The 22,911-nt window shown below is 34.9% G+C and overlaps 8 protein-coding genes across 8 annotated transcripts; 1 reads left to right on the top strand and 7 right to left on the bottom strand.

Moving 5' to 3' along the window:
* Nucleotides 1–696: 696 nt before the first annotated feature.
* Nucleotides 697–1,479, bottom strand: LOC132293897 (auxin-induced protein X10A-like). Its single transcript, XM_059791551.1, has one exon. It carries the CDS (start codon nucleotides 1,172–1,174, stop codon nucleotides 872–874), a length of 303 nt encoding a protein of 100 aa, XP_059647534.1. The 5' UTR covers nucleotides 1,175–1,479; the 3' UTR covers nucleotides 697–871.
* Nucleotides 1,480–2,977: 1,498 nt separating this feature from the next.
* LOC132293896 (auxin-induced protein 15A-like) lies at nucleotides 2,978–3,712 on the bottom strand. The gene has a single exon (XM_059791550.1). The coding sequence runs from the start codon at nucleotides 3,460–3,462 to the stop codon at nucleotides 3,160–3,162; it is 303 nt and encodes a 100-aa protein (XP_059647533.1). The 5' UTR covers nucleotides 3,463–3,712; the 3' UTR covers nucleotides 2,978–3,159.
* Nucleotides 3,713–5,484: 1,772 nt separating this feature from the next.
* Nucleotides 5,485–6,136, top strand: LOC132293899 (auxin-induced protein 15A-like). Its single transcript, XM_059791553.1, has one exon. It carries the CDS (start codon nucleotides 5,611–5,613, stop codon nucleotides 5,911–5,913), a length of 303 nt encoding a protein of 100 aa, XP_059647536.1. The 5' UTR covers nucleotides 5,485–5,610; the 3' UTR covers nucleotides 5,914–6,136.
* Nucleotides 6,137–7,030: 894 nt separating this feature from the next.
* On the bottom strand, nucleotides 7,031–9,639 carry LOC132293894 (auxin-induced protein X10A-like). The gene has a single exon (XM_059791548.1). The coding sequence runs from the start codon at nucleotides 7,774–7,776 to the stop codon at nucleotides 7,234–7,236; it is 543 nt and encodes a 180-aa protein (XP_059647531.1). The 5' UTR covers nucleotides 7,777–9,639; the 3' UTR covers nucleotides 7,031–7,233.
* A 3,772-nt stretch (nucleotides 9,640–13,411) lies between these two features.
* LOC132295713 (auxin-responsive protein SAUR21-like) lies at nucleotides 13,412–13,726 on the bottom strand. Its single transcript, XM_059794004.1, has one exon. The coding sequence runs from the start codon at nucleotides 13,724–13,726 to the stop codon at nucleotides 13,412–13,414; it is 315 nt and encodes a 104-aa protein (XP_059649987.1).
* Nucleotides 13,727–15,008: 1,282 nt separating this feature from the next.
* On the bottom strand, nucleotides 15,009–15,594 carry LOC132293904 (auxin-induced protein X15-like). Its single transcript, XM_059791557.1, has one exon. The coding sequence runs from the start codon at nucleotides 15,517–15,519 to the stop codon at nucleotides 15,232–15,234; it is 288 nt and encodes a 95-aa protein (XP_059647540.1). The 5' UTR covers nucleotides 15,520–15,594; the 3' UTR covers nucleotides 15,009–15,231.
* Nucleotides 15,595–18,783: 3,189 nt separating this feature from the next.
* Nucleotides 18,784–19,394, bottom strand: LOC132293905 (auxin-induced protein X15-like). The gene has a single exon (XM_059791559.1). The coding sequence runs from the start codon at nucleotides 19,303–19,305 to the stop codon at nucleotides 19,018–19,020; it is 288 nt and encodes a 95-aa protein (XP_059647542.1). The 5' UTR covers nucleotides 19,306–19,394; the 3' UTR covers nucleotides 18,784–19,017.
* A 2,432-nt stretch (nucleotides 19,395–21,826) lies between these two features.
* LOC132295712 (auxin-induced protein X15-like) lies at nucleotides 21,827–22,132 on the bottom strand. The gene has a single exon (XM_059794003.1). It carries the CDS (start codon nucleotides 22,130–22,132, stop codon nucleotides 21,827–21,829), a length of 306 nt encoding a protein of 101 aa, XP_059649986.1.
* Between the last annotated feature and the right edge of the window lie 779 nt (nucleotides 22,133–22,911).

The following is a 22,911-nucleotide window of genomic DNA, read 5'->3' as shown; positions in this document are numbered from 1 at the left end:
CCTTTCGTCTCCTTCCATTTACTCTCATTTTTAGAAGATAACAAAACCAACACATCATCTATAATTTGTTTCCTTCCTAATCCCTTCATTTCCTTTAAAAATTCACACCAAACACAATATTTGATTTCCCTCCATTACCTTTCTTTTCTTTCCTTCCAATACCTTCCAACCAAACTGGGCCTAAAGGTTGAAGAGAGAAATATTTATAATCGAAAGAATTACTAACAATAAATATGGAAGATACCTAAATCAGCTCTACTGAAAATAACAGTCTATGCAAAACTAATTAGTGGTACATGCTCAGGTAAGCTTTAAAACAGTTACTTCACAAATATATCAGTTTCAAGTTTCAACTGCAATCCGCTAGAGTCTAGACCAGTGTTCAAATAGGGTAAGGTTTGGTTGAGATGAGGACCTCTCAGAACCCCATTGCCCTGAAATTATAACTTTTCCCCTCTTTTTTTGTGATGTTCCTGATTAATGCAATTACAATTGAATCATGTGTAATGCATACAGACTTTGCTCAATTATATGTATGCTTACAAGCATATATGATATATGTATATATCAAGGGACAAGAACCGTATTAACCGAAAAAAGAGAGAGAAGAGGACCATACTGCTGCAAAAAATTCTTGCCAGCATAGTTTATGGAAAAGATCTGTGTGCTAATTGAATAAAAGAAAAAAGATGGACATAAACAAAGATTTCAATGAATATATATATATAATATTTTGAAATTGGGAGAATTTTTTCTTCCATCCCAAACCTCTCCTGTGAAAATAAAAAAACAAGATTGAAATTGTGCATGAAATTGGTGACTCCTGCTTTACAAAATTGTGTTTAGTAACATATGTACATAGCATCCAATCTCAAGATATGCTCAATTGAGAAGTCAGGTTGATAAAGATGTCCTCTCTGCAGGGAATTGTAAGACCGCCCATTGGATGATCAAACCCAAATTCTTCCTCGGCTTGACTTAGTAGGTCCTGGAATGAAGGTTGGTTTAAGTATGATATTGGGACCACAAATCGCTTCTTTTCACTCTCTCCAACATAGACTGCAACATAGCCTTTTGGGACATTTAGAGCTGTTGAAGCTGCTTGGTCTGCTGCCAAAGAAGTCATCCGAAGAATTTGCTTAGCACTAATAATACGAGGCATGCGGAAGCCCATTATGTTGTATGAACTGGAAAAGAAACAAAGATCACAAAGAGTTTGCAGAACAAATGAAAAGCTTTGTGTGAAGAAAGATAAAACTTGTGTTGGTTGTAGAATGACTGATGTGTGCGTATATATAGATAAAAGGACATGTAAGAAATTCTCTGAAATGTAGAATGAGTGGTCAAGGAAGATTCATGTGGTGTTGTGATTGATGAAGGATCACATGGATTTGTCTTCCAACTGATCAACAAGAATTCATAGTGATAGAGAAAAAAATGCAATTCTGTTGAAAAACATCATGCCCTACCACAGCTTGCAACAACCTACAGAGGACCAGCATACTCAATATCAAATGAGTGGTGAGGAGATTAGTGCAGTTGGTCCACAAAATACATATGGGATGTGGTATCACATGGTCATGCCTCCCAACAAAAATAGTAAGAATGTGACATTGTCGTGCTGTAATACATCTTGAATAAATTGTTAGCCAGGTCACTATAGCAGAACAAACAATGAAGGTCCACTGGTAATTATATATTCCCGGCCTACTGATTATAACATATATCCACTAGACCAAATGGATCAAATATTAAACAACAGGGTCTGATATGCAGATAACATTTTACAAAGATAAGGGATCAGACAAGTTAGCCGCTCATGTGACATCGCTACTTCAGACATAAATTATATATATATATATATATATATATATATATATATATATATATATAGAGAGAGAGAGAGAGAGAGAGGAAGAAGAAGAAGAAGAAGAAGAAGAAGAGGAAGAAAGTGATGCTGTAAGCTTGGCCCTAAATTCAGAGGGATGATAGATTGACTAGAATCCATTGACCGGCCAGGCAGATGAAGTGTTCTGTCATAACTTCATATAAAGTAGTAGCGTAGTGGGGCATTGAAACCAAACAAGACTATAACCAATTGAAATAAATCATGTCTAATTTATCTCAAGAAATCATAAGGAAGATGAAAATTTTGACTGCAGGAACCCCAAGTTCCGAGGAACCTCGTTGACATACTTGTGGGAAATTGAACTGTAATGAACATGGGAACATATGAATCCAAAGTAATGCTACAGATGGAGGTATAGAAATAAATATGACCTACTCATCACTAGTCATTCCATTTGAGCTTAATAAAAAATTCTTCTGAGAGATGTGATAAACAACTAATAATACATGGACTGGTCTCATTTGTGATGATTTGAAAGAAGTTTAACCATTTCAGGGGATTCTTGTTCCATATTACTATAGAAACTCCAAATTTGAAGGACCGAATGCCCAGCATCTTTCAGATCTTAGTCAAATTGACCTAGTTCTTGCCCAGAACTTTTCAGAAACAAAAAGAGCAGTAAGATGAATGAGTTAGGATTTTTGCAATTTTCCTTAGTTAATTAGTCTGAAGGAAGGGTGAATTAAGAGGACTAAAGAAGAGATCAAGTTAGCATGTCAATATGTCATTGTTAATCTTCATTAAAATTTGGCTTTTGGCAATTGAAAATTTCATAGTTTAATTTTATTGTCTATGCAAAACTCATATTGGTGGTGTTCAGGGGGTGAGCTTTAAAACAGTTACTTCACAAATATATCAGTTTTGACTGTTATTCTCTAGACCAGTGTGAAAATTAAGCTAAGGTTTAGTTGAGATGAGGACATCTCAATACCCTATTGCGCTGAAATTATAACTTTCCCCCTCTTTTTCAGTTATTTTCTTAATTAATGCAATTAAAAAATTATATTAGGAAATAAATTTAAAACAAAAATTATCCAAAAGTAGTTATAAAATCTATAGAAACAAAGATTTCAATGAAATAATGTTCGCTTTTGAAATTGTCTGAGAACAGCATGATCTCTACTTTATAATATTTTGAAACAGGGACATTTTCTTCCATCCCCAATCTCCTCTCTACAAAAAAGATACAAATTTGTCAATGGAAATGGACTACTGATTTACAAAATTGTGTCTTTATGCATAGAATTGTCTCATGATCTGCTCAACTGAGAAGTGATATCAATGAAGATGTCCTCTTTGCAGGGAATTGTGAGACCACCCATTGGATGGTCAAAACCAAATTCTTCCTCAGCTTGACTTAACAAGTCTTGAAATGAAGGCTGGTTCAAGTATGATATGGGAACTACGAATCGCTTCTTTTCCCTCTCCCCAACATAAACTGCAAAATAGCCTTTCGGGACATTTAGAGTTGTTGAAGCTGCTTGGTCTACTGCCGAAAAAGGCATGCGGAGAATTTGCTTAGCATTAATAATACGAGGCATGCGGAAACCCATTGTGTTGAATGAACAAGAAAAGAGACAAATATCACAAAGAGTTTGTAAAACAAAAGAATGCTTGAGTGAAGAATGATAAGAGTTGTGTTGGTTGTAGACTGACTAATATGTGTGTGTATATATAGATAAAAGGGCATGTAAGAAATCCTTTGAAATGTAGAATGAGTGGTCAAGAGAGATTTAGGGGGTGGTGTTACAGATGAAGGATCACATGGTTTTGTCTTCCAACACATCATCAAGAATTCGGTGATCGAGTAAAATGTACTTTTGTTGTAAAACATCATGCCCTACCACTGCTTGCAACAACGTACAGAAGACCCTTAGAGCAGATGCTCTATGGCCAGCATTCTCATATTGAATGAGTGGTGAAGACTAAAGCAGTGTGGTCCACAAAACACTTATGTGATGAGGAATCACATGGTTATGCTTCCCAACAAAAATACTAAGAATGTGATATTTTCGTGCTGTATTACATCTTAGATGATTTGTAGCCAGACCACTATAACAGAACAAATAATGGAGGTCCAGTGGAAAATTATATCTTCGTCGCCTACTGATTATACGATATATCCAATAGACCATTTGGATTAAATATTAACAGTATTAATCCGTAGACCGGCCATGACAAAATATATGGGATCAGACAAGTTAGTTGCTCATGTGACAATGTTACTTGACACATACAAATGAAAAAAGAAAAGAAAAGTGAGGCTGTAAGCTTGACCCTTAATTCAGAGGGATGATAGGTTGACTATATAATCCCTAGACCAGCCAGGCAGATAATGTTGTACTTTCATGAATATTTGATCCAAAATTATCAGAATATCAGCCATTTTTTATATATAAAATAGCAGTGTAGTGGAGCATTGAGACCAAACAAAAATCTAGTACTACTTGAGAGAGATAGTATCAATAACTACAAATTAAAAAACCAATAGGAAGATGAAAATTTGAGTGCAGGAAGCCCTAAATCGTCAGACAGAAACTTAGTCCATGTATGTGAATCTATTTAGGAACCTCTGCAAGTCCCCAGCAGCAGGGGCGTGAGCAATACAGCAATACTGTTAAACTGATATATTTGTCAATAATGGTTTAAAGCTCACCTTCTTAACATGTACCACTAATATTATTAATTTTGCAAATGCAATATAATTAGACTATTTCATTTATAATTGCCAAAAGCCAAATTTTAATGACGATTAACAATGACGTGCTAACTTAATGATCTCTTTATATTGTCCCTCTTTAGTCCTCTTAATGCACCCTGCTCTTTTTGTTTCTGAAAGATGCTGGTCATTGGGTCTTACAAAGTTGTAGTATCAATAGGAATCCCTAAAATGGTTGAACTTCTTTCAAATCATCGCAAATGAGATTGGTCCATCTATTTTTAGCTGTTACCACATTCTCACAAGAATTTTGGATCAAGTTTAGATGGAATGGCTCCTGATGAGTAGCCTGAGTAGGTCATATTAGTTTCCATGCCTACATCTTTAGCATGACTTTGGATTCATATGTTCCCATGTTCATTACAGTTCAATTTCCCACAAGTATGTCAACGAGGTTTCTTGGAAGCATTTCTTTCATTTCAAGCCACAATGCAGCTACTACATAATTGCTTTGACTGAAGACTTGGGGTTCCTGCACTCAAAATTATAAATCTTCCTTTTGACTTTCTTAAGAGTAATTATAGGCATGATATCTTTCAATTAATAATAGAATCTTGTTTGGTCTCAATGCCCCACTGTGCTTCTTCTTCCTCTTCACCACTCGTTTGATATTGAGAATGCTGGCCTTAGAACATCTGCTCTAAGGGTCCTTTGTAGGTTGTTGCAAGCAGTGGTAGGGCATGGTGTTTTTCGGCAAAAAATACATTTACTCTTATCTCTATGAATTCTTGATGATGAGTTGGAAGACAAAACCATGTGATCATCTTTCACCCCCCACCTAAATCTTTCTTGACCACTCATTCTACATTTCAGAAGATTTCTTGCATACCCTTTTATCTATATATACACACATATTAGTCAGTCTACAACCAGCACAAGTCGTATCATTCTTCACTCTCAAAGCTTTCATTTGTTCTGCAGACTCCTCCTGATCTTTGTTTCTTTTCTAGTTTGTCAGAGAGAGATATATTCATACAACATAATGGGTTTCCGCATGCCTCGTATTATCAATGCTAAGCAAATTCTTCGGATGCCTTCTTTTGCAGCTGACCAAGCAGCTTCAACAGCTCTTAATGTCCCAAAAGGCTATTTTGCAGTTTATGTGGGAGAGAGTGAAAAGAAGCGATTTGTGGTACCAATATCATACTTGAACCAGCCTTCATTCCAGGACTTACTAAGTCAAGCTGAGGAAGAATTTGGTTTTGACCATCCAATGGGTGGTCTCACAATTCCCTGCAGAGAGGACATCTTCATTGATATCGCTTCTCAGTTCAGCAGATCATGAGAAGATTCTATGCATATAGACACAATTTTGTAAAGCAGTAGTTATCACTTCCATGTACAAATATCAATTTTGTACCTTTGATTTTCAGAGAGGATATTGGGGATGAAAAATAAATAAATGGTCCATTGTTTCAAAAATTATAGAGTAGAGATCATGCTGTTCTCAGACAATTTCAAAAGCAAATACATTATTTCTTCAAAATCTTTGTTTCTATAGATTTATATCAACTTTGGTGAGCATCCTTTTTGTTTCATTCTATGAGCAAATATATTTTGTTTCAATTAAACTCTTTTTTTTTTTTTGGTAAATATATCAATTAAACTCAGTAAAAAGTTTCTGCTCAAATGGAGATCTGGCAGCAGTTTATGGTTCTCTTCCAGTAACATATGCATATATACAGATGGAGACATGGAAACTAATATGACCTACTCATCACTAGCCATTCCATTTGAACTTTATCCAAAATTCTTCTGAGAAATGTGAAAACAGCTAAAAAAAAATGGACTGATCTCATTTGTGATTATTTGAAAGAAGTGTAGCCATTTCAGGGGATTCTCGTTCCATATTACTGTAGATACTCCAAATTTGCAGGTCCTAACGACCAGCATCTTTCAGATCTTAGCCAAATTGATCTAGTTCTTGCCCAGAACTTCAGAAACAAATAGAGAAGGAAGATAAATGACTGATGATTTTTGCACTTTTTCCTTGGTTAATTAATCTGAACAAAGGGTGAATTAAAAGGACTAAAGAAGGACACAATACAGAGATCATCAAGTTAGCATGTCATTATTAATCGTCATTAAAATTTGGCTTTAGCCAATTGAAAATGTCATAAGTCTAATTTTATTGTCTATGCAAAACTAATATTAGTGGTACATGTTCGGGAGGTGAGCTTTAAAACAGTTACTTAACATTTTGATTGTTATTCTCTAGACCAGTGTGAAAATTAAGCTAAGCTGCTAAGGTTTAGTTGAAATGAGGACATCTCAACACCCTATTGCACTGAAAGTATAAACTTCCCCCTATTTTTCAGTGAATTTTCTGATTAATGCAATTACAAAATTATATTAGGAAATAAATAAAAAAAATGTACCCAAAAGTAGTTATAAAATCTATAGAAACAAAGATTTCAATGAAACAATGTATTTGCTTTTGAAGTTGTCTGAGAACAACACGATCTATACTATATAATATTTTGAAACATGGGGACACTTTCTTCCATCCCCTATCTCCTATCTAAAATGGGTACAAAGTTAAAATTTGTATATGGAAATGATGACTACTGCTTTACAAAATTGTGTCTATATGCATAGAATTGTCTCATGATCTGCTCAACTGAGAAGTGATATCAATGAAGATGTCCTCTTTGCAGGGAATTGTGAGACCACCCATTGGATGGTCAAAACCAAATTCTTCCTCAGCTTGACTTAACAAGTCCTGAAATGAAGGCTGGTTCAAGTATGATATGGGAACCACGAATCGTTTCTTTTCACTCTCTCCAACATAAACTGCAAAATAGCCTTTCGGGACATTTAGAGCTGTTGAAGTTGCTTGGTCTGCTGCCAGAAAAGGCATGCGGAGAATTTGCTTAGCATTAATAATACGAGGCATGCGGAAACCCATTATGTTGTATGAACAAGAAAAGAGACAAAGATCACAAAGAGTTTGCAAAACAAATGAATGCTTTGAGAGTGAAAAATGATAAAGAGTTGTGTTGGTTGTAGACTCACTAATATGTGTGTGTATATATAGGTACAAGCGCATGTAAGAAATCCTTTGAAATGTAGAATGAGTGGTCAAGAAATATTTAGGTTGTGTTGTTACAGATGAAGGATCACATGGTTTTGTCTTCCAACTCACCATCAAGAATTCGGAGAGGGAGTAAAATGTACTTTTTTTTTATAAAACATCATGCCCTACCACTGCTTGCAACAACCTACACAGGACCCTTAGAGCAGATGCTCTATGGCCAGCATTCTCATATTGAATGAGTGGTGACGACTAAAACAGTGTGGTCAACAAAATACTTATGCAATGAGGAATCACATGGTTATGCCTCCCAACACAAATACTAAGAATGTGATATTTCCGTGCTGTAGTACATATCAGATAACTTGTTAGCCAGACCACTATAACAGAACAAACAATGGAGGTCCAGTGGAAAGTATATTTTCATGGCCTACTGATTATAACATATATCCAATGGACCATTTGGATCAAATATAAACAGTATTACATGTGTCATGACACAACAAATATGAGATCAGACAAGTTACTTGCTCATGTGGCAATGTTACTTGACACATAAAACTGAAAAAAAAATTAAAAAAGTGAGGCCCCATAAGCTTGGCTCTTAATTCAGAGGGATAATAGGTTGACTATATAATCCTTAGACCAGCAAGGTAGATAATGTTGTACTTTCATGAATATTTGATCCAAAATTATCAGAACACTAGCCATATTTAATATAAAATAGCAGTGTAGAGGGCATTGAGACCAAACAAGAATCTATTACTATTTGAGAGAGATCGTATCAATAACAACTACTAAAAAAACCAATAGGAAGATGAAAATTTGAGTGCAGGAAGCCCTATATCTTCAGACAGCAATTTAGTAGCTGCATTGGCTTGAAACGAAACAAATGCTCCCAAGGAACCTCTTTGAGATACTTATGGGTCATTCAGTATTGTATGGCAAATTTCTCAAGTTTTCTGATTTAACACACTGAGAGCCTATGTATTTTAAGGTATCAGGTTTTGACTATAAGAACTGCAGGAGTTCATGTATGATGTTCCCATTTCCAAAAAAAACTTCCAATTAATCATCTCTGTACAGGGGCAATGAACTTTAAAACTTGTTTCAGCTCACCAAATCTTTTCAAGTGACATTTTTTCGGCTTTATTGCTTTCTCTTGATAAGAGATAATCAAGTGGCTCTTCAAAAGACTAGAAACAACATGGCAAGAAAAATTACTAAACTCTTTTCCGCCTAAAAGAGACTAATGTTAGCACATGTATCTCATCCAAACTTTGGGCATATGATCAGGGTATTGGACATGAAAATTCAATTGAACTGATAACATATGTAAGCATGCCAAATCTCAGAACCACGGAGTAATAGTTGACATGTTGAAATGCAACAAACACGAAAAATAATGAATTAAGGACGATAAAGGAAAAAATAAAATACAAACGGAAAATCTAGTGTATCAATTATCAAAAGTACTCTGACACCAACAGCCCAGGAAAATCCTTATGAAGCCCACTTGAAATATGTCCTGCTAGAGATTCATAATCCTCATGAAGCCCAGTTCAAATGTGTTTGCTTCTTTTCTGTGAGTCATTCAAGTAATAATGGATTAATTTTTCTTAGATCATCCACTCGATTGAACCAAAGTCTTCATCAGCCTGACTCAGTATTTGAGTGACTATTCCTTCAAAGTATTTTATTGGAACTACAAACTATTTCTTCTGGGTTTCTTCTACTTAAATCGCAAAGTGGGCCTTTAGGAACATGTCATCTATCCCATTGAGCCCAACAAGATGATATCCTTAAGACTAACAAATGAGGTCATATGTGCGAGGACAGAAAACTTCGAGTCCAGTCAGGAGACTTACCAAAAATAAATAAACACAAGATGCTTCCACTCTTCTGGCATAATATAAGTCATATTTTATAAACATTTTGAGAAGAAAAAGATCATAAAAAGATAAAATCCAAGAATTGTAAATGCAAATACTAAGCAGTCATAAAGTGGCTGTATATATTATTCTAGTTCAAGATTCTCACCTGGTCATAGCCTAAGTTGCACAAAGCTAATGCGAGAGCGAAGTGCGAAAGTGACAACATTTTAGTCACACATAGTGCGGACAAGAGCAAGTGCACGCCCGGAACATGAGAGCGGGAGCACGTGTGGAGCGTGAGAGCGGCACCAATTTAGAAGAGTTGTGCGACTTAGGTCGTGGTAACATGATGCATGGATGAGATCTGTGGAAGCACCTCGTCTGTTTGATCCATGTCAAGGGTTTGCCAAGTATTTCTTTAAAATAGATGTTTCCACCATATGAACTGGTTAAGGTCAACAAAACCAAATGAAAATTCTCTCTCCTCCTTGCTTGATGCAAACAAAACTTGACAAGTATGAAGGCTTCTCTATCCAGTCACTCTCTGCATAGATCTCATACAGTAATATCTGCATAAAGACATAATACCCTGGACTGTCAAGCTTGAGAAGACGGTTTCAAATCATGAGAATAGCCACTTTGTTCAAACAATGCCCAGAAAATAACCGAACTTTTACGACCGTTTAGGGTGGCCTGAATTTCTGGAGCCAAATTAAAGGCATAGATTGTGCACTGCATACAAGCAGAGTTACTATTATGTGGTGTAAAAAACTTATCCCAAGCTTAGCCTATGCATAACCCAAAAAGACTCTGCATTTGCAGACAGTGTTCAACATTGGAATTTCATCAAATGCTTTGGATGCATTTCTTATACTCCCAGAAAAGCTAGAGTTGCCAAGCAAGAGAACATGAGTTTAAGTTCGAGGGTCCTTGCTTTCTGCAATTAATGACAAAATTTACTATGCACTTAGTCCATTCTTCAATTGAAGGGTCATGCAGTACTTGAAAAACCCAGTTTAGGGTTTATGGGTTTAAAGGTGATTGCTGAGGAAGTCTTTGGTGTTGGTGAATCGATGTACGAGCAGACAAGTATACACAAATTGGTTACTCTCATACTCCAACACATGTGCATTAATATATACATGAGAATGCATGTATTTGTATTAAGTTAAGAGAAGACTCCAATTTAAGCAAAAAATTTGTTGTCAACATGATTTGGTTGAGGAACATATAATGCCCAAAGTAATGAATGAGAGAAAAAATAAACTAATATGTAATCTATAGAAATTCAAAATCAACTGAGTGACCTTTTGCTTTTAAATTAGATAAATGTGGGAGAAAAAACCAAAGATTGTACATTGAAAGAATTGGTAGTCACTGTTCCAAAAAATGTGTTATTTTAGGGTCCCAATCTCATAATTCATTGGAGAGAGAAGTGGGATTAATGAAGATGTACCTTCTGAGAAAAAGAAAAAAAATTGTGACAAACCCATATTCTTAGCTTGGCTCAGCAACTCTTGGAATGAATTTCTGGAGCCAATTTAGAGGCATAGATTGTGCAGTCATCAAGCAGAGTTACTATTACGCGGTGTAAAAAACTTAGCCCAAGCTTAGCCTCTGCACAACCCAAAAAGACTGCATTTTCAAACAGTGCTCAACATTGGAATATCATCAAACACTTTGGATGCATTTTTGATGCTCTCAGAAAAGCTAGAGTTGCCAAGCAAGATAACATGAGTATGAGACTTTGTGTTCTGGGGTTGTTTCTTCATGCAATTAATGACAAAATTTACTATGCACTTAGTCCATCCTTCAATTGAAGGGTCATGCAGTTCTTGAAATAACTCAGTTAAGAGTTTATGGGTTTAAAGGTGGTTGCTGAGGATGTATTTGGTGTTGGTGAATCGATGTACGAGCAGACAAGTATACACAAATTGGTTATTCTTATACTCCAACAAATGTCCATTAATATATGCATGTGAATGCATGTATTTGTATTAAGTTTAGAGAGAAGACTCGAATTTAAGCAAAAAATTGTTTTCAACATGGTTTTGTTAAGGAACAGATAATGCCAAAGTAATGAATGAGAGAAAAAAATGAACTAATATATAATGTACAAAAATTAAAATTCAACTGAATGACGCTTTTGCCTTTAAATAAGATAAATGTGAGAGAAAAAAGCCAAAGATTGTACATTGAAAGAATTGGTGGTCACTGTTCCACAAAATGCGTTATTTTAGGGTCCCAATCTCATAATTCATTGAAGAGAGAAGTGAGATTAATGAAGATGTACCTTCTGGAAGAAAAAAAAACATGTGACACCGCCCATTGGATGATCAAACCCATATTCCTAGCTTGGCTCAGCAACTCCTGGAATGAATACTGGTGTTGGATGAGCAAACCCAAAACCCTAATCTCATTGAAAAAACAACTGGAGTTTGAATGAAAGCAGTGGTGGTACTTATACAGTTGTAAACTACACCTGTGGTTGAGACATAAAAAAGCTTTTAAATATTACTGCGTTTTTTCTGTTCATTACATTCAATAATCTATCAATATTTTTAGGGCTACACCAATGGACTTTCCGAATTTAAAGAATTTGTCACTTCCGCATTTTTTTTATAATCACGTCAACATTTTTCATAATCACATCAGCATATTAGAATTTTTAAATTTTAATTATCGGATATACTCTAATGGTGCATTTTTACCCTCCAAAAATATTAATATTTTAATATTTTTAAAATTTAAAATAAAATTTATTTTTTAACTTTTTCCTAACAACTATATTTCTAGCGGTTATATTTTTCATGTTATATAAACAATAAAAGGTTTTTTAAAAATAAATAAATATGTATATAATTATTTTTTAAAAAAAAAATTCAAAAAATAAGTTTTTGTGTCAATATAGCCGTTAAGGCACTGTTTGGGTAAGCCAAATAGTACCTAAAACGGTTATATGTCAGTAGGAATATTTTAAAAAGCAAATTTAAAATAATAAAAAAAAAACACTTTAATCTAATTTTTTTTTGACTTTTTTTGTCCAAAAAAGCCTTTAAGGCACTATTTGTGTTAGCCAAACAGTGCCTTGACAGCTCTTTGGTTCAATTATTTTGAGGAAAAAAAAAAAAAACCAAAATCAGCCAAAAAAATTAATTTTTTCCTTTCTTTTTCGGCCAAACATGCCTTACCAAACAGTGTTACGAGCTAAAACACTGTTTGGATCCAAATTTAGAAAAAAAAATTTGATGCGGGCCCGCATGACAGGCCGCAAATCGCCAATAGGCTCTTTGTTTTTGGAGACTTGGACCAAGAGCCTCTTTATGGGACTCACTTTTCCCATTGGAGCATTGCATCTTCAAAATTTGGGCCTCTTTTGCCCAAAAAAAACCCACTGATGGAGTCGCTGCTCTTACATGGCTAGAAATACCAGATTTTTAAATGATGCAAAAATGAGGTAAAAAAACAAAAGCATTACGGATACTTTTCAGTGTACAGATAATTTCTCAAATATTAGCCAAAAAAGGATCCTGTAGTATCCAGATACTTTAGCAATCTAATTTTTTAGAAAAATTAGGCTAATAAAGGAATCTTGAATTTTGTGCTTTTATTTATAAATTAATTTGATTTTTTCTTTTTTCTTCTTTCCTTTGCAAAAAGTTTACACACCCAGTTATATTGATTTTAACACAAAAAATAAAAATAGAAATAAAAATAACTAAAAGGAAATTGTCAAGCTAAACAATTACATATGAAAAGATTCAAATCCCCATATATTTCAAGAATAAATAATACATCTTTACATTGATTTTACAAGAAACAACTAAGTGTTTCTCCTATTTCAAAATTGGAGGGAGGCTTTTGGGTCAATGGTATTAGTATCTTCCTATCATGTGAACTATATTTTCTAGGAGCAATTCAAACTGCAAAGTGAAATCAATGAAGGTTTCTTCTCTGCATGGTATTGTAAGACCACCCATCCGATGATCAAAACCAAACTCCTCTTCTGCCTGGCTTAGTAGGTTCTGAAATGAAGGGTGCTTCAAATACGAAATCGGAACAACAAATCTCTTCTTTTCAGCTTCTCCAACATAAACAGCAAAGTGTCCTTTGGGCACATCTGTAGCCATTGGAGCTGAAAGAATCCATTGGAAAGCTCGCTTTGCATGAACCGGCAAGCGAATTCCCATGATTTTACTGAATTTCTGTTCTTGGAAAAGTAATTTCAAATAATTTTTTTCTATGAATTGTGCAAAACAAAAGAAGCTTTGGCAGTGGATACTAAATAGCTAAACTTAGAACAGATATATATAGATACAGAGAGCACTTCCTATATCATATGGTCAGCATTCAAATGGAGAAATGAGGTCCATTGAAGGACAAATGCAATGAGGTATCACATGGTTATGCCTTCCAAAAAAGGTACTGATAATAGACCTATTTTTTTGACTCTTCAACTCATCATCTAGACTTTATAATGATAGACACTAAAATTTATATTTGCTGAAAAACATCATGCCCTACCACTTCTATTGGTACAAAGAGGACCACTAAAAACAATAAGGTGGGAAAAACATCATGCCCTACCAAATAACCTGATCCACATTATCAAAGACTTGCTCTGAGACATTAAGTCTTCTTTTCTTCTTGGTATGAACTTGTTACATAATAGTCACCGGCATGTATTTTAAACACTAAGGTGGGATTAGTATGACTTCAAATTGTATCTACATTTGAATTTTTATTAAACCAGTAGTTGAAAACTCAAAAGAGCAGGGCTTTTATTTTATTTTATTTTTTGTAATAAGCATCAAAAGGCGAGTGGTGGTTAGGAACATTGAGCTGGAAGGATGGGTTCAAAGTTCAAACAGAAATCCAATCAAGCATTGATTTGATATTAGCTCTATGTATACACTAGAAAACTAGAGAATTCAAAGTTACAGCTAGAAATCCACAATTATAGCATGTCCTGAAGCACAAAAAAACTTCAACTTGCAAGGCAAAACCCCGTGAAGTCCATGTGACTTGTGACCTACAAGTTGTCCTCATTTCTACCCACCCCATTTGAACTTTACCATAATGCTATTTTTCAAGGAATGTGTTAAACTGTTTAGCAAATGACTGATCAGTCTTGGTTGTATCAGCATAATCATTTCAGGGGTTTCTTGTTCCATACTAATTTACACTGGACTAGCAGTATTTTTAGATATTAAAAATTGGGTAAATGAAGGACTAATGGAATTTTGAGCATTTTATTTGGAAAATTAGTTTGAATGGATGAATGGATTGGGAGGACTAAAGGCAGAGTAATGAAGTGATCACCAGCTTAACATCACCATCTTGTGATTGGTTCATTTTAACTTATAAGGTAATCGCAGAGTGAATCATCATTAAGGATTTGGCATTTGGCAACTAAAGTGCTAGTGCATAATCATATTGATGAAACCAAATGTATAACATTAAAAGGGCATATGTATTAATAGTATGTTTATTGAAAGACCTATTCCATTAATAAAAACCCCAAAAAATGTCAAGCTATTCAAGAAAAAAATAATAATACAGGGCTTTACATTGGTTTTACAATAAACAAACTCATTTACTCTCATAATTCAAAATTGGAGAGGTTGGTTATTGAGTCAATGGTGTTAGATTGATCCTATTTGGTAAGCCATCATTTTGGCATCTTTCTTCTTGCTTATGATGAATTCAAACTGCAAGTGAGATCAATGAAAGTTTCTTCTCTGCATGGTATTGTAAGACCACCCATTGGATGATCAAACCCGAACTCTTCCTCAGCCTGGCTTAGTAGGTTCTGGAATGAAGGATGCTTCAAGTATGAAATCGGTATAACAAATCGCTTCTTTTCAGTTTCTCCGACATAAACACTGAAGTGGCCCTTGGGCACATCTTTAGCCACTGGAGTTGAGAGAACGCGTCGGATGGCTTGCTTAGCATGAAAAATTCCAGGCAAGCGAATACCCATGATTTTTCTGAATTGATTTCTTGGAAAAGCAATTGCAAGAAGTTGATTTCTAGGTCTTTGTGCAAAACAAGAGAAGCTTTGGCAGTTGGATACTGGATAGCTAATGTTAGAACATATATATATAGAGCACTTACTATATCATATGGTCAGCATTCAATTGGAGTAATGATCAAATTTCTTCAACGTGGTCCATTGACGGACATATGCAATAAGGAATCACATGGTTATGCCTCCCAACAAAAGTACTGATAAGTCTTCAACTCATCATCTAGACTTTATAATGATAGAGACTAAAATGTACATTTCTTGAAAAACAGAATGCCCTACCACTTCTATTAGCATACAGAGGAACCCCCTTGAAATTAAAGAGAGTAAAATAGTGGATAGCCTCCTGCTGATTTAAAAACAATAAGGTGGGAAAAACATCATGCCCTACCAATAACCTGATCCACATGATCAAAGACCTGCTTTGGGACACTTAAGTCTTCTTTTCCTCTAGGTATGAACTTGTTTTATATATATGTAATGTTGTGGGTTATTATGTATATATAAATGTGTGTTTAGGTTATAAAAGAATAATTATAAAAAGAAAAAGAAAAAAAAAATAAGTGGGCCCCACCCATGCTTTTAACATTGCAGAAAGGCCATAACGCCATTAAACAAATGTGGGCTTCTCTCTCTCTCTCGGCTATATCACTTTCCCCTCTGGGCAGTTTCATTTTTCTTCTCTTTTTGCAACTTTCAAACTCTAATCTAGTTTTAATCTTTTGGATTTTGGTAGAACATTGTGAAGCAAAGTTGTTAAGCTCGTCAAGGCCTTCAATTTGATAGGAGCCAATCATCATTTGGTGCACTCTAGGGAGTTCAAAATTCTAGGGTTCTCGAGCTTGGATTTGGGGATTTTGGGAGTTTTCACTTCCATTGAGGTAGGGGTGTTCTAATCTACAACTTCTTAGCTCTTTTTGTGAATTTTGCCCCTTAAATTTGATCCTAAGCATACTAATTTTGATTATCTAGTTTGTGGTTGAAGCATGTTTAACTAAAATGCTAAATGTGTTCCATGTATTATTTGAATTCATATATATGACTAGATTTATTACGGTGATTGAGCATGTTTGGTGTTGACATATTGTATGTCCTAAGATTATGTATTTATTTATTTATTTATTGCTTTGAAAGAAAATGAGGCTATGGTCAATAAATAAATAAATAAATAAAAGAAATGAATGCTTATAAATTTCTATTAAATTGTGATGATGATGTAAATGGAATGTATGAAAGCTTATGGTTGAATTGATAAATTAAAGCGTGCGCATTCATGTATTCGTTGGGAAAGAGAAAGGGGGAAAAAAAATGTTTTTTTTTAACAAACGAAATTATTTTGGAGAAAATATTTTTTTAAAGGAGTTTGCGAAAACCGGACACCTAGGAGGCGCCTAGTGGTCCGTGGTGTTAGTGTAGTCTATAAAAGTGATCATGGTTGAGCTAACTAGGCCGGATGCGACGCCTTAGAGGTATCTTGTGGTCGTGGATAGTTAATCAACCCTCCATTCGTGACGCCTTGGAGGTGCCTTGGGTCGGATTACACTAACGATTTTGGAAGTTGAAATGGAAATGTTTCGGAAAATGGGGAGTAACATTTGCATATTGCACTTCATGACATTGTGGTAAACTTGTGATTGGGTGGTATTTGTTACATACTTGTTATTGTATTTGAGAGTGTGTGTTTCCTTATAGCATGATCCCTTTCACTTTTTTTATCTATTCATTGTATGGATTCACGGAGATATAAGAAGTGTGTCTTAGACACTTCCTACTGAGCTTATGCTCACCCCATTATTTCTAACATTTTTCAAGACATGGAAAAGAGGTGGCGGACGACGATCCACCACGATTTTTGACGAGCACGGAAACCTATTTTATATATATATTTTTTTTTACTATCTTTTGCATTAAAACTCTCTAATATTTTGTAAATGTAATATTAACTAACTCGTAAAACTTTAGTTTAATTAGTATAATGTTGTAAGTCATGGACTTTTAAATTCTCACTACGTTTTTTTTGGACTGTAACTTGATGTAACCAAAGGATGTTCCTTGTTGGATGAGATGGAGGAATGGGATTTTGTATGTATGTAGTCACTTTGGAGATGTGATATAATATATGTATATTGTGTTGGGATATGATATGTTAGATTTAAGGCCCAGTGAGGCCATTGTATTTATTTTTTTGTATTTCAACAGGTTGTTTAGAGACATTTTCTGCGGAGGTCATGTCGAAATTTTTATAAAATTTTATTATTATTTTGGTATCCATTTGGGTCGTTACAATATATAGGCATTAACATGTATTTAAACATTAAAGTGGGATTAGTATCAGTTGGAACACCATGAAAAACTCAAAATAAAACCTATACAGTCCTTTTTTTCTGACTGGAGTTTTAAACCGGTAATTGAGATAAAATTAAAAGTTACTAAATTTGAAAAGTCATAAAAGCGTGTCATTTTTTTTCTTCTTTTTCTTTTTTTGGTTGTAATAAGCATCAAAAGGCAAGTGGTAGTTGAGAACATTGAGCTGTAAAGGTTGGGGTTCAAAGTTCAAACCGCAAGGCAATCAAGCATTGATTGGATATTATCTCTATGTGTATACACAAGAAAACTAGAGGATTCAAAGTTATGTTACAGCTAGAAATCTACAATTATAGCATGTCCTGAAGCGAAAAAAGCATCAACTTGAAAGACAAAACCCCGTGAAGTCCATGTGACTTGTGACCTACAAGTAGTCCTCATTTCTACCCACCCTAATTGAACTTACCATAATGCTATTTTGAAAAAGTATGTTAAACTGATTAGTAAATGACTGGCCAATCTTGGTTGTATAAGCATAATCATTTCAGGGGTTTCTTGTTCCATATTAATGCCGAGAGCAGACAATCCGAACTTTACACTGGAATAGTAGCATTTTTCGATGTTAAATGGATGCACCCTGTATCAGACAAAACCTTTAGCAAATTGAATCTTTCATCAAAATTGGGTAAATGAAGGACTAATGAATTTTGAGCCTTTTATTTGAAAAAAATAGTTTGGAAGGCATGATTGGTTTGATTGGACCAAAGGCAGAGTAATGAAGTGATCACCAGCTTAATATCACTTCTTATGACTGGTTCATTTTAACTTATAAAGTAACTAAAGTTCCAGTGCATATTCATATTGATGGTACCAAATAGATAACATTAAGGGACTATTCATTAATAGCATGTTTATTGAAAGAGCTATTCCATTAATAATAACCCCAAAAAATGTCATGTTATTCAATTGACACAAAAACATTCGAATCCCGGAATGATTCAAGGGGAAAAATAATAGTACATGACTTTACATTGGCTTTACCAAGAACCAAACTCATTTACTCTCCTATTTCAAAAGGTTTGTTATTGAGTCAATGGTGTAAGATTGTTCCTATTTGGTGAATCATCATTTTGGCATCTTTCTTCTTGCTTATGAGAAACTCAAACTGCAGGTCAGATCAATGAAGGTTTCTTCATTGCATGGTATTGTAAGATCACCCATTGGATGATCAAACCCAAACTCCTCTTCAGCCTGGTTTAGCAGGTTCTGGAATGAAGGGTGCTTCAAACATGAAATCGGAACAACAAATCGCTTCTTTTCAGTTTCTCCAACATAAATGGCAAAGTGGCCCTTGGGCACATCTGTAGCTGCTGGAGATGAGAGAACCCTTCTAATAGCTTGCTTAGCATGAACAATTCCTGGCAAGCGGATACCCATGATATTTATGAACTGTTTTTCTAGGAAGAGTATCTGCAAGTAGTTGATCTCTAGGGCTTGTACAAAACAAGAGAAGCTCTGATGGTGGATTACTAATGTTATGACATATATATAAGCATTCTGATATGGAGTGAGTACTGAATAAATTACTTCACTGTGGCACAATATTGAAAGACATGTGCCATGAGGTAGCACATTGTTATCACATGGTTATGGTCTCATGGATTACCACTTCATAAGTGCCAATACTGCAGCCCTACTAAAAATTTGTGTGTGTGGGGCTTCTTGATTATGATGTATATCCAATATATCATTTGGTTTGAAGACTTAAGAGTAAGGTATAACACAAAATAAATCTCATTAATTCATTAAGCAAACTATATTAGTAGCTGTGTCTCAAATTTGTTGAAACTCATGGTCAAATAAACACAAAGCCACAAAGGTCACCAGTACTACCTGTACTATGACACTTCTGAACACTAGTTGGTCCAATTTAGCAGATCATGTGATGTTGTTCCTTTTTGCATACAAGTGTTGGTGACCAAATGAGCCTGTTAATATTAATACTGAGGATTATAGGTTGACTAGAAGCATGCATGAAAATACCTTGGCATGTGATGTTCTGCGATGCTTATAATTGTAACACATTTGAGAAGAAGTTTTTCATATTCAATCAAAGTATTTCATTTTGTATGGAAATGTGAATTACAGATCAACTATCTCATTATATCTAAGAAAGGTCTTAATGGCTGAAATGTAGAACTATGGACCATTGAGTTGCATAATCAAATGATCATCATTGAAGACCTTAAAATTAAGCAAAATAAAAGTATACACTTGTGGATGAAAAGATACCATTTACTACAAATGTGAGACTGTAAATAAATCTGTTGATACGCATAGACTCCAACCAAGATTTTTTTCTATGAAGATAATATTTTAGAACATGAAGGATCACATGGGATTGTACGTCTCGAGTCACACATCGTCAATACTTTCTATCATAAAGACTTTGTAATGTATATTTGTTGAAGAACATCATGCCCTACCAGGCTACCACTTGTGATAGCATGGCCTACGGAGATCCCTCCTTGAATTAAAGAGATAAGGGTAGTGGTTAGCCTCCTGTTGATTTTAAGCACAGTAATATCTTACCTGTACGATCAAAGACATGCTTAACACCTAATTCTTCTCATTTAGTATGACATTTTGTATATAATCCCTGACATAACATGTAGTTTAAGCATTAAGTGAAATTAGCATCTGCAGAAACACTTTGAAAAACATAAAAAAAAAATTAAAAATCTGAGCAATACTTTTTCCTCATCATGCCAATCAATAGTGGTAGTTAGAAGCATTGAACTGGACTGATGGGGTTCCTGCAACCAACCCAAACAATTCTGATTTGGTATTAACTTTATGTATAAATCATTAAAGTACAGAATCAAAAGGTGTGTTACAGCTAAAGATCTACACTTATAGCATGGCCTGAACCGAAAAATTCATCCGCTTGCAAGACAAACCTCGTGACCTTCATGTGAATTGTGACCTACAAGTGTTCACTAGTTTGAACTAACCACAATGTTATTTGAAGGAATGAGATAACTTCTAGGAAATGACTGATCACTCTCAGTTGCAGTAACTACTTCAGAAGATTGATCCATGCTAACACAGGGTGCATATACGCCAAATTTTCAGATTTTAACTGAAAGGACCAAGTATTTGTTCATCGCATTCAGCAAACTTAATCCTACAAAAGAAAATTTGGGTAAATGAAGGACTGATGCCGTGGGTGATTTGTGTGGACTAAAGGGGATAGTAAAAAAAGAAAAAGGAGGTGACATTTTAGGTACAATTTGAACTGAAAAATACATTCACTTGGAAGACAAACCTCATGAAGTCCATGTGAATTGTACCAAAATGCTATTTTTAAGGAATGAGATAACTTCTAGGAAATGACAGATCAATCTCAGTTGCAGTAAAGAAGCATAACTAATTCAGAGGATACTTTTTTGATGCAGAGTGTGCTGATATGCCAAATTTTACACTGAATGATTAGCATTTTTCAGATGTTTACTGAAAGGACCAAGTATTTTTGTTCATTGCCTTCAGCAAACCTAATCCTTCAAAAGAAAATTGGGTAAATAAAGGACTCATGATGCCTCTTATTGAGTAAATTATCTTGACGCGATGGGTGATTTGGGAAGACCAAAAGGGGTAGTAACAAATTATTCACCATGTTTACAACACATTCTTAACATTGATTCATCTTAACTTTCGCAGAGTGAATTGTCATTAAAGATTTGCTTTGGTTACTGATACTAAATAGATAATATGAGGAACTGTAGATTAATGAGTATTTAAAAAGCTTTTTCATAAAATAAAATTAAAAAAAAAAACATAAAGAACATGTACATGAAGAAATTCAACTCCCAAAATAATTCCAGAAAATATGCAGAACTTTATGTTGATTTTACAATAAATAATTGACCTAGCTAATACATTCTCCTATCCTTTTGGGCTAGCGTTTTTGCCATCTTTCTCCGCAATTCAAATTGCAGGTGAGATTAATGAAGATTTCTTCTCTGCATGGTATTGTAAGACCACCCATTGGATGATCAAAGCCAAACTCTTCTTCAGCCTGCCTAAGTAGGTCCTGGAATGAAGGATGCTTCAAATATGAAATCGGTACAACAAATCGCTTCTTCTCAGTTTCTCCAACATAGACACTGAAGTGCCCCTTGGGCACATCTTTAGCCATTGGAGTTGAGAGAACTCGTCGGATGGCTTGCTTAGCATGAAAAATTCCCGGCAAGCGGATCCCCATGATTTTTGTGAACTGTTTTTCTTGGAAAAGTAATAGCAAGGATAGAGTTGATCTCTAGGAGAGGTGCAAAACAAGAGAAGCTTTGATGGTGGGTTGGTTAATGTTCGAATAGGTAGGTATATATAGAGCACTTTGCATATGGCAGCATTCTCAGTTGGAGTGATTAATGAAGACATGACTGCAATGAGGTCCATTGGAGGACATACCAATGAGGTATGGCGTGTGGTATCACATGGTTATGCCTCCCAAAAAAAAGTTTTTAGAATCTGATAGATTTTGTGCTGTAATGCATCTTCAAGATTTTTCATGGCCTACCACCTTAGAAGTGCAAACAAAGGAGCTAGGTCTACTCAAAATACTCGTCTATGATTGTTTTCTGATGATTATAACAGTATAACATATATCCAGCAAAGCATTTGGCTTGAAGACTAAAAAGTAGTATCTAACACACAGAATGCATCTTGCACATGCATTGTAAGTTGCTCCCTTAACATTTGTTTAGGCTTGTGGTCAAATAGACACAAAGGTCACCAGAACTGCCTGTGTCATGACACGAGAATGGGGAAGGACAAATTAATTAGATGTTTTTTTTCCGATGAATTTCTTGACACTGAAAGTGAGATTTGGTGATTATATGAACTTGGCCTAATATGCAAGCATGAAAGGTTGACTAGAAGCAGTGTACCAACCAGCCATATGATGTTCTATAATGCTGATAATATGATCCAAATTGACCAGAATACAAGACCAGTAAGCCATACATTGGAGAATGATTTTCA

The sequence above is a fragment of the Cornus florida genome, unplaced genomic scaffold (assembly GCF_030987335.1).
Source record: "Cornus florida cultivar Cherokee Brave unplaced genomic scaffold, ASM3098733v1 CherokeeBrave_3.0.0_Hap2_Chr02, whole genome shotgun sequence".
NCBI lineage: Eukaryota > Viridiplantae > Streptophyta > Magnoliopsida > Cornales > Cornaceae > Cornus > Cornus florida.
This window is presented reverse-complemented; position numbering and strand designations above follow the sequence as displayed.

Excerpts from the sequence above, each read along its gene's own strand:
- LOC132293897 (XM_059791551.1), bottom strand. The coding sequence starts at position 1,174 with ATGGGCTTCCGCATGCCTCGTATTATTAGTGCTAAGCAAATTCTTCGG.
- LOC132293896 (XM_059791550.1), bottom strand. The coding sequence starts at position 3,462 with ATGGGTTTCCGCATGCCTCGTATTATTAATGCTAAGCAAATTCTCCGC.
- LOC132293899 (XM_059791553.1), top strand. The coding sequence starts at position 5,611 with ATGGGTTTCCGCATGCCTCGTATTATCAATGCTAAGCAAATTCTTCGG.
- LOC132293894 (XM_059791548.1), bottom strand. The coding sequence starts at position 7,776 with ATGGTGAGTTGGAAGACAAAACCATGTGATCCTTCATCTGTAACAACA.
- LOC132295713 (XM_059794004.1), bottom strand. The coding sequence starts at position 13,726 with ATGGGAATTCGCTTGCCGGTTCATGCAAAGCGAGCTTTCCAATGGATT.
- LOC132293904 (XM_059791557.1), bottom strand. The coding sequence starts at position 15,519 with ATGGGTATTCGCTTGCCTGGAATTTTTCATGCTAAGCAAGCCATCCGA.
- LOC132293905 (XM_059791559.1), bottom strand. The coding sequence starts at position 19,305 with ATGGGTATCCGCTTGCCAGGAATTGTTCATGCTAAGCAAGCTATTAGA.
- LOC132295712 (XM_059794003.1), bottom strand. The coding sequence starts at position 22,132 with ATGGGGATCCGCTTGCCGGGAATTTTTCATGCTAAGCAAGCCATCCGA.